This window comes from Egretta garzetta, unplaced genomic scaffold (genome assembly GCF_000687185.1).
Source record: "Egretta garzetta isolate BGI_Z169 unplaced genomic scaffold, ASM68718v1 scaffold367, whole genome shotgun sequence".
NCBI lineage: Eukaryota > Metazoa > Chordata > Aves > Pelecaniformes > Ardeidae > Egretta > Egretta garzetta.
Genome location: NW_009260192.1, coordinates 344,383 through 355,149, shown reverse-complemented (window position 1 = coordinate 355,149; position 10,767 = coordinate 344,383). Strand labels below are relative to the sequence as shown.

Here is a 10,767-nt window from a genome sequence, read left to right as displayed (position 1 = left end):
TGTTTAGCACTTGGAGACGAGCTGCTGTCAAGTGATTAGAAAAATAACTGACCACACAAGGGAATAAATATGAAGGTACACAGCATCTGTGGATTTTTCAATCTCAGTCTGAATTTTTAGAATCTTCTTTTTATTCTGTGTCTGTTGAAGTAAGGAATGACTTTAGTATCACATACTTTCTCTGGAAAGGATGGTTTCAATACAACCTGTTCTTTCCCTTAGCTTTACTATCAGCAATAAACAGTGCCACTACCATGGAAGGAAAGTTTGATTGCTGTTTTGATATAAGAACATGTCAGAAAAACAGAAAAGGTTTGCATTTGCTGATTATCCAGATTACATTTGTTCTATCTGTATCTACCTTAGAAGGAAACAGGTGGGAATATAGTTATCTATGTGTGGGTCCTAGCTCTATTTACTCTTGCTAGCTTGCTAAAGCCTGTATTAGTGTCTGAGACTGACGACCATTTCTTTCAGAGGCTCTAAGCAAGTGCTTATGTCATAGCTGTAGGCTTAATAGTGTAGAGCTTTTTTCTTCAGACTACAACATCTGAATTTTTTTTAGCCTTAAAAAGATAGAGATATATGATAAATATATAATAAATCATTAGAAAATTTCAAAGGGCAGAAAAGTACAGGGATGTGGAGAAAAATCAGTATTTTCTAAAACAGTGTTAGTACCCTTCAGCATATGAAATATGAAAGTCCAAGTAATGGTATGATTATTCACTGGTGGTTGTTATTATTACTGTAGTAGTCAGAAGCACCAGCCAAGAATATTGGTGGTTTTGTACTTATTCCTCTACACCTGCAGTCTACAGACAGATTTCTTGAAGTGCTGATTTGTTCCTATAGTCAATCACATTGCAGAACAAACTGAGTTTTGCATTAGCAGAAGGTGTAATTTTCTGTCTCTTTTGAGTCGAATCTGGGCTTATGATTGCCTCTTACTCCCCAGTATGATACAGTCTCTGCATCTTTTGTGGCTGTATATGGAGGCTGCTGCCATTGGCTGGCTTTGTAGTTCATTTCTTCTAATATGGAGATAGAAATCAGTCATAGATGCATACAGATTGGGTATTGTAGGCCTATGGGTTGGGTCTTACAGAATGTTTTTAGCACGTGTCCTTTTAAATGGCAGTAATGTTATGGTTGCTGCTGGAAAAGTCCTGTAAATCTAGCGGTGGTTCATAGCTGGACTGTTGTGATGAACAGAAAGTGTGTCCAGTGGTCAGCTGGAGGCTTCACAAAACAGATTTTGTGGAAATCTAATAGTGGTATTTTAGATAGTGAATGTGCTGTATATGGTAATATTGATTATGAACAATGAGGTTCTTTACTGCTGACAGGGAGATGGTAGCCTAAGCCCTTGTTAAATAAAAATTATTATATGCAGAACAGCCATACCCGCTCAGACCAGAAGTCTGTCATGACCCATCACCTCATGTGGACAATTCAGTGAATCTGTCCATTTCCTTTGGGGTAAATTGCCAGTAGATGGCTGAGGTTGCAGTAGATGTGGAAGTTGAATTAGTAATTCAACTATATTCAGTAATACAGAAACAAGATAAGGATTGCAAGGTAGTATGGCTTGCACCATTTCCCTATCCTACGCCTGCTAATTGCGTAAAACAAAGGCTGCTGGATTTTGACACCATGGCTCAGGGTTAATACTGCTTCTTTTTGCCTCCTCTGAGATGTACTTTGGCGACTTTTCCTAAATTCTGTCTGCATTTTAATTATTGTCTTAAACAATTCAGTATATGCTTGTGAGTGAGTACATCTTCTTTTCACATGAGTAGATCAGATAGTCCCTCTGCCAGAACCATTTTTGTCAGCCAGAGCTTCAGATAAAGCTGAAAATATAAAGATAGTGTTTAAAGATACTGACCAAAGAAGGAGGCAAACCGTACTCTAGTGTGTCATAGCTGATGAGAGACAAGACATTTTGGAACTTTGGAAAGAATAAAAGGTATTTCTCAGGAATTACTTTCTATGTATGATTATCATCCCTAGATGCGGTAATCTTGGGCATAGCACTGAGCTTTCTCATTTTCCCCTTTCTTGGGTTATTGAAGCATTAGAAATAATGGTATGTTCTACACAGAGTGAAGGTTCCATTTGATGCTGAAATCCTAAATGTTACAAATTATTCAAATTTTGCTGAATAATGATGAAGGCAAAGTGTCAAAAGTCATAAAAAGTACCTGGCTAAACAAGCATAAAATAAATAAAGTGTCTGTCTGAGTGAGCCTTTGCTCCTTGTTACCCCCTCATCCCTGGCACGTATTATGCATAGCTCATACTCAACCAATACATTTCTGAAGTTTATTTGTAGAAGGTCTAGTTCTGTCTCCCTCTATATTTGAATTTTTAAATGTCAGCATATGCTTCTAAAAAGCTTGACTTTCTCCATGAAAGGCACTCCGTTGTAGTTACTGAAATATTACTGTTAAGAACAGTTTATGTGTTAGAGTTTAGTATGTTAGTGTTCAAAGGAAAAATAATTCATGTGGATTAGCCAATTCAGATTCAACTGTTTTAATTTAAAATCCTGGTTTGTTTTGTATATTGTTTAAGGGTTGCTGTGTTACAGGCCATACACAGCAGCATTTTGGCAAATCTCTGCATGTGTGTAAATTTATTTAGCAAGTGCTAATGAAGTCTTTGCAGGAAAGATCTCTTCGGAGGTGTCTGTCACTCTCCCTGTCACTGTAGTCCTTATCAAAACCCACTGCAACTAAGCCATTCAGTTGTTCAGAAATTGTTAGAGAGGAGGAGTTGGCCTCTTCTTGCCTCAAAATAGAATATTCAGCCTGATTCAGTGCTCCTAGCCACTGTACATGATTCAACTCTTAAGAAGCACTAATGGGATTTAACTGGGATTAAACTCCAGCACTGCCCACTTACACAAATGGCCAGAAAGCCACCCTACCCCCTACTAGGTGCCAAGTGCTGTCATGTGGTGCTCCTTCTGTTAACCTCAGAAATCCCTGAGCATGGATTGAGTGTAATAGGCTAATTGTCTCTCATTTGAGAGATAAATGCATCCTGAACGGTAAAGATGGAGCCACAGAGACACCGTGTCCTACCCAGGTGCATGAGAGGTAGCCATGCAGGAGAATTTCAGAGAGAGAGGGAGAGAGATATCATTTCATCACAGATCTTAGGTGGAAGTTTTGAAAACAATGATGAAGTTTTTAGGAAAGGAAGCTTCAAACAAACTTATTTTCACCCCTTCCTGCAGATTTATAGGACTGAAAAGAGCTTATGCCTGCTGATGTGTTTCAGACAAAAAAAAATTCCACAATCTAGCTTAAGCTTTTCAGGATATTCTGTTATTTGTAAGTATTACTTGAGCGTAAACACTGCCTTTGAAGCAGATAAGGTCCCAAGGGCTGGTGTTTTTTGCTTCCAGAGTAGATATGCTGGGATTCACATGGTCTTACTACATGTCTGACTTCTCTGAGGTAGCCTTTGAAACCTGTTATGGCCTTTAAAAGTCAAGACCTTGCTTACTTTAAATACCTATGACACTTTGCTCAAGTGGAAGTTTGCACAAGGACATGGGTCAAACATGCTGATTTTTCAATTTTTCCTACCTCTCACCTTGAAGATGATTATCTCAGTGACTTCTAATTTCTGAGGCGTTTCAGGATGGAATACATGCAAAATGTACTTTGGGGAAAAATTGCAGAACAAGCTATCTGGTTTGCTTTCTTGCTTTGAATTCTGGTTTACTGTGTCAGTCAGTTACACGTCTTCTGCATACCTACTTACTTTCCTGTAGACAGCTGGAATGAATGCATTCAGCTCTGTAGGAGGGACCCTCTCTTTATCTCATAAGCCTTCATTTATTTATTTTTTTTTTAACATTTCAATTCTCCAGAGGAAAACTGCAAAGTAGCCAGGAGATCAGTTAACCCTGAAATACAAGTTATTTATTACTGCAGCCATGGGATGAAGGAAGTAATTTTCTAGAGGAGCTTACCTTCCCACCCACGAGTAGCTTCAAGGCTCTTAGCTCGCTGCCTTAAAAGATTGATCTTGATTTTATGATGCTTTTAATCAGCATTGTTTGCCAGGGATTAGAGGCCTCATTGCAAATCCTGTCTCCTCCAGGGCCTGGTGTTGCTAATGCTGTCCCATATATCTGTGCCTGTGGCTACCCTTGTAGCAGGTTAGTGAAAGTTTGGCGTGAGATCTAGCCATAAAGACAGGCTCTTCTCACATGCCCTGAGGGCTGATCTGCTATTCAGGTGGCATGGGGTAGTGCTGCTGGGTCTGCTCAGCCATTCCTTCCTGATCCTGGCAGGGCTGGCTGCTTGCTTGGTTGGTTTTTAAGGGTTTTGCAGCTAGTCTTAGAAACCTCATTTCTGGAAAGATCATCACGCAGAGCTTGTACAAAAGATTTATTTTACTTAATAGTTGGGAGTATGTTAACACAGCATATTGTACTAAGCAAGTAGCTTCAGTCATAACTCTGAACTCTTGGGCTCCTGTCAATTTGTTGTAAGCTCCGATGCTGCAATTTTTTTCCATTCCCTATCTACTTTAAACATTTTATATTTAGAATTCAGTTACATTGCTAGTCAAAAAGCTTACTGGTAAATTTAACTTTGTTTATGTTTTTATGTCTCCAAGTTTTGTCTACAGAGTTTCAGAATGCTTATAATCTAATTATGAAAAATATATTTTTCTTACATGGGAGTTCTCAAGAATTTGTTGGTGAGAAACTTCGAAAAACCTCCCTGGCCAGCAGATAGTTGAAAACCTGCCACAGGGGTGGGCTTTAAGTTAAAAGAAGCTTAATCACATTTATTATGGAACTTGAATGCACTGTGAGGGTGGTGACTCTTCAGTTCCCTGGGTGGCCATGTCAGTGAAACCATGATAAGCCCTGGCTTCCTCTTTTACATACCTGAAGGAGAGGTGGGAGATAGAATTATGCTTGTCTCTTTCTTTACGTGAGCATGATTTGAACCACGCTGAGGAAACTGTGATGTTCTTTTTCTGTGCTTGGAGTGGCAACGCACATCTAACTACAAAACATGGAAAAGGTGTATGAGAAAAAGACTGAAAGAAAATGGTTCCTTTTCTTTGCCAGGCTATGAATTTCCTCTTGAACACCATATAGGTAAGCATGCTTGGGGATGGTTGTTGGGTTGAGCCCTTACAGCCTGGATTTGTTATCCTGCAAAGCAATCCCCTGCTTTACAACCTGGCCAGTTGGAATAAACAGGACAATGACAAGAAGGACTGTGTGTCAACAAGGTTGTGGGGTGATTGTGTGGCAAGGAAGTCACGATGGCTGAGGGTGCAGTTTTGTGGGCAAGGCTAACAGAAGTGTTTAAATGGCAATCATGGTAGGTGTTTGCCTGGGGTTTTTAATCCCTCCCTGTGTGTCAGAACTAACAAACTCTCAGACTATGCAGGAGGAAAAAAGGTGCCAGCCTTTTCCTTCTGAATATGGAAGCTATTTGCACCACAGTGTCCAACTTGTTACTGCTCGCTGCAGTGGAAACTGCCAGATAGGACACAAACTAGGGAGGACAGAATGTGACTCCTTATCTGCATCCCCTTTCCTCTTTCCACAGAAAATATGACCCTGTTCTGACAGCTTAGGTCTGATTAATGGGCTTGGAGCACACAGATGGCACAAAGCCTTTGGGACTGGAATTCAGTGGGGTGTCTAATCCCAAAAGAAAGGACATACAACAAATCCTTAATCTATTGGGAGCTGATTGGGACAACTGTTCATACAGCAGCAGCTTGTATTCAGGCAAGACACTGTCTCATCACATTTATTTCAAAAAAGAGATTAAATTTATTTTAAGAGCATTAAGGAAAACTGCCTTCAGTTATTACTGCCAATTACTACTTGCAACTGGAAAGCCAGTCCTTTGCGATTTGAAAACTGTAGGATTAGACCGTGCCACTGCAATGTGTTTGCAAGCTATTGCCATAGCTTCACCTCTCACTGATAGTCTGCTGAAGATTTATCCCAGTCACAGGGAATAATCTCATTGCAGGACTGTTGCAGTACAAGGTTGTGCCTGGACTGAAATAGCCACTGGTCAGAACGCAGGATGCAAGTGCCACCGAAATAAATGAGTTGTGTTCCTTAGCATAGGCTTTTGGATTTGAAACCAGACTTTGGTCTTCTCCTGGTGGTCTTCAGCTCTTACGAGTGGGATGGTAGAGAGGGTACCACAAATGTTATTCTGCTTCAGGAAGCTTATTAGTACTCTAGCAGGATCCAGAAATCCCAGAGCAGGATTATGGCTTCATTGCCTGAGGTCTGTGCAGAGGTCATAGGAAATTGTGGTCCCTGCCTCAGAGTTCGCTTCCTCAGCTGCTGAGGAAATAAGCATAACTTGAGGGGGAATGTGAGAGTGTGCATGGATGCTTGTAAATTTGGCTATTTGTTTCTGATTAATAAAGATGCATAAGCAAACCTGATTGGAAGCACCTCCAATATTCTGTACCGAATTACTGTGTCTTACAGATAAAGTTAACTACCTGGAAGTTGGCGGGGTGCTAGAGCAGTAATACACTACTGACAGTTAATAATGCAGAGTTTGAGGACTCTTTTCTTCTCTAGTCATACATATCAAATGAGCTACAAGGCTAATCTCCATGTAGAAAAGCTGTCAGGGGCATGGCATGGAAATGAGAGATACCTGTGTATCTCTAGAGTTCCGCAATGGAGAAATGGTCTCAACTGCTCTGATAAACTGAAATTGGGGGTGGAGAAAAGAGCTTTTTCTGCATGGTGCCAACCAGCGTGCCAGAATCAGCTAAGCTTTAAGTGTGCTACTACATGTGGAACGGTTCCTTAAGGTTGTTATTTATAAAGCATTTGCATGTAAGAAAAATGTCCATCTCTTGGTTGAGTGAAGGTATGTTTCCGTATGTGATCTGCATGTAAAGTTTTGCAGAAGTACATTTAATTGATTTTGGAGTTCAGTACAGAGTATCAAGAAGAAATAGCAGTAAGACACTGGTTTGGGTAGCCTGGAGTGTATTTTTAAACTGACTGAAGAAAATGACTTTCCAAAGATAGATTCATGGTCAGTCTCCTGTAGGGTCTTGCTTATGACGTAAGGACTTTCCCTGAATGCAAAGCATTCCTCTGCTGAACTGTGTATATATAAGTAGTGAAATCCGATTAAGGCCAAAAAGCAGGTTTGTCTGCTACTGCTCCAGGCTGGCATCTACTGCAAGTGATTTTTAGAGTTGTTCTTTTAATGTTGTTCTCTTCTAGGACACAAGGAAAATCCTATAAATCGTCCTCTCTTCCAGTTATCTTGGGTCACAGAGAGGTTCTTGCTTAAGCGTTATGTGACCAACTGCTCTGATTGGCAAAGAGCACATGCAAGACAGGGAGGTTAAAGCACCTGATGTAGTACAAGATAAAACCCTTAATTTGCAGACTGCCTGTTCAGCCAGAGGTGTCTAGTTCTTTCTCAGTGCATACATGCAGTAGGGGTAGAAATTGGCTTATTTCTTAGCATATTATGTTGTTGTGTCATCATCCTGACTTGGTTTTCAAATTATTAAGGCAATTATAATGCCTGAAACTTTCTTTAAATTCCATGTAAAGGTGAGTCTAAAGGAACTGCAACTGATTGAGCCTCTCAAACTTTGATCAATGGAACTATCATTCTTACAAATTAAGCTTCACTTCTACTTTGTGTGAGGACATTTGCCATGCTAATTTGGTTTTCTAAATTTTCTAAAAATTCAACCCATTGATCAAGGGCAGTTTCACTCAGTGAAAATATTGTTGGTTTTGATGGTTGTTAGCAGACAAATGTTTTCTCTCTTGCTTTCTTCTTTTTTTCTTTAATGAAGTAATTACTTCAGTAAAAAAATCAGGGAGAGAAGTTGTATGAGTGTAGAAGATCCACCAGATCTTCACTGCCAGTCCGTGGTGGGTTGACCCTGGCTGGATGCCAGGTGCCCACCAAAGCTGCTGTATCACTCCCCTCCTCAGCTGGATCAGGGAGAGAAAACATAACAAAAGGCTTGTGGATCGAGATAAGGACAGGGAGACATCACTCACCAATCACTGTTATGGGCAAACCATACTTGACTTGGGAAAATGAGTTTAGTTTATTACCAATCAAATCAGAGTAAGGTAATGAGAAAATAAAAAATAAATCTTAAAACGCCTTCCCCCCACCCCTCCCTTCATCCCAGGCTCAACTTCACTCCTGATTTCTCTACCTCCTCCCCCAAGCAGCACAGGGGGAAGGGAAATGGGGGCTGGGATCAGCTCATCACACGCTGTCTCTGCTGCTCCTTCCTCCTCAGGGGAGGACTCCTCACGCTCTGCCCCTGCTCCAGCCTGGGTTCCCTCCCATGGCAGACAGTCCTCCACCAAATTATCCAATGTGGGTCCTTCCCACAGGCTGCAGTTCTTCATGAACTGCTCCAGTGTGGGTCCATCCTTTCCACAGGATGCAGTCCCTCAGGCACAGACTGCTCCGGCGCGGGTCCCCTGCAGGGTCACCAGCCCGGCCAGCAAACCTGCTTCAGCCTGGGCTCTTCTCTCCATGGGGCCACAGGCCTGCGGAGCCTTCTCCAGCACTTGCTTCCCATGGGGTCACAGCTTCCTTTGGGCACCCACCTGCTTCAGTGTGGGGTCCTCCCCAGGCTACAGGTGGGGATCTGCTCCCCTGTGGGCCTCCATGGGCTGCAGAGGGACAGCCTGCCCCACCGTGGGCTGTACCAGGGGCTGTGGGGGGATCTCTGCCCTCCATGGGGGAGCCCCTCCTGCACTGACCTTGGTGTCTGCAGGGCTGCTCCTCTCCCATATTCTCACTCCTTTCTTCCACAATTGCTGTTGCACAGTTTCCCCCCCCCCCCCTTCTTTACTATGTTATCCCAGAGGTGCTACTGCTGTCTCTGACCCATAGCCTTGGCCAGCAGCGGGCCTGCCTTGGAGCCGGCTGGCACTGGCTCTGTCAGACATGGGGGAAGCTTCTGGCAGCTTCTTACAGAAGCCCCCCCTGTAGCCCCCCTGCAGCCCCCCTGCTAACAAAATCTTACTATGCAAACCCAAACCACAGTCCCTTCAACACCTTACAGATTTACACATAGGTGTATAGTTACTGTATTCTATATGTTAATGTACTGAAAAGCATATAACACTTGGACAATACTAACCCTGGCTGTCCATGCCATGGAAGCACTCGTATTGTACTAACCACAGACCTTTCTTGTGCCTTCAGTGTGTCAGGAAACAGTCTGGGAGGTCTTCAAGACATTCTGGGATAGACTGCCAGAGCGTGAAGAATATCACAGCTGGATGAGCCTGTGTGAGGAAGGCACGATGAGTATCTTTGAAATAGGCACGAACTTCAGTCAGTCTGAGGAGCACCGGAGTCTGATTGTGAAGGTGGGTGGAGCACCTGGTTGGTGTTTTCTCATGAGCAAGGGCATAGTGTCCCACTGCAACACGCAGCTTGCCATATGGCAGGCATGTGGAGCACTTAAAATGGACAGGCATGAGTATCCTAGCTCTTGGATCCGTAGTTCTGAGATGAGTTCCAAAACCGAAGCTGTAGCTGATCTGATGGCGGGAAAATCAATGGTGGTGAAGAGGATATTGCCTTCAATAGGTACGTTCCTGACAAGTAGATGATGTCTAGACCCCTTGTCTGAAAAGGCAGCATGGCATGAGGCAGGCTGTGGCGCATTGCCCTCTGTGGCGTGTAGCAGCCTTCCTGCTCTGACTGCTGCACATGGAGATGCCTTCAGCTCCAATGGCACTTTGGAGCAGGAAGGTCTGATCTGTATTTCTGATGCTACCAAGACATATGGCAAAACCTGCCTGGTGTTTTATGTTGCTATAAGTTTGTGATGCCTGTGCGCTGCAGCCTGACTGAAATGAGCATGGCTATAAATATAAAAACTTTTAGCATCCTACAAAGGCAATTGATAATGTTGTCACCATAGGGAGTTGTAGCGGTTAAAATCAGAGTACAAGTATAAAACAATTTAATAAAAAAATGCTGAATGTCTTGGTATGTTCTCTGCTATTTCAGTTGAAGCAAGCTTATTTTAGCTTAAAGCAAATAAAAGGAGCATTAAGCTAAACTAAAGCAGCCTATCTCAAATAAAATATGAAGATGTCTTTTCAGGAGTTTGTGAATTTTAAAATTAAGTGCTTAACTTTGTATGCATCTAAGATATAGTAGATAACTTAATTTCTCTGGATAAAGGGCTGTCTTAAAATGTATGGTGGTTTATGGATCTTCTTTAAGATTATGTCTTCTATTGTTGTAAGCTAATGGATGCGCAGTTTTATGAAACTTACGATACGTCTAAAATGTATGATCCCATGGAATCAGTAATGTTCTGCGAGTACAGATTTTTGCTTCCTACTTTTTTATGGACTCCTATGTTAGGAATGTGCACTAGGGAACATGTGTGAACAGTGTTGTGGATAATGGAGAGAGTTACGTTTTCTGAGCCTACATGTTAATCTTAGCAGGTGGATGCTAGCCAAAGTTTGCTTCTATGATGCCTGATGGTATTGTTGTCCATAAAAGATTTTGCAAAAAGATGGAGACAAAATTCATTTGACATTTTTATGTGTAATGTGAATGTATCATTGCTTTATGTAAGGTTTTGGTAGTGAGGTGATCTATAGTGTGAGCTTACTAAAAGAAATTGGGATGATTCTTGGAAGTGCATCTGGGTGCGAGGATGGTGCATCTAACTTCCTACTGCTGCTTTACCTTTTTGGGTATGACC

General features: G+C 42.0%; 1 protein-coding gene across 19 annotated transcripts in view; it reads left to right on the top strand.

Annotated features, from left to right (window-relative positions):
- IMPG2 (interphotoreceptor matrix proteoglycan 2) overlaps positions 1-10,767 on the top strand; it is a 69,300-nt gene that overhangs the window by 9,137 nt on the left and 49,396 nt on the right. For 16 of the 19 annotated variants that reach the window (XM_035897543.1, XM_035897542.1, XM_035897531.1 and 13 more), the window contains one exon: positions 9,240-9,406. The exons of 1 other annotated variant lie outside the window; for it this stretch is intronic. In XM_035897543.1, the coding sequence (XP_035753436.1) occupies positions 9,240-9,406 (167 nt within the window). Of the gene's footprint in view, positions 1-3,931; positions 4,181-4,755; positions 5,138-9,239; positions 9,407-10,767 lie in introns of those variants that run through there. 2 more of the 19 variants (XM_035897545.1, XM_035897544.1) reach the window with 2 other exon arrangements.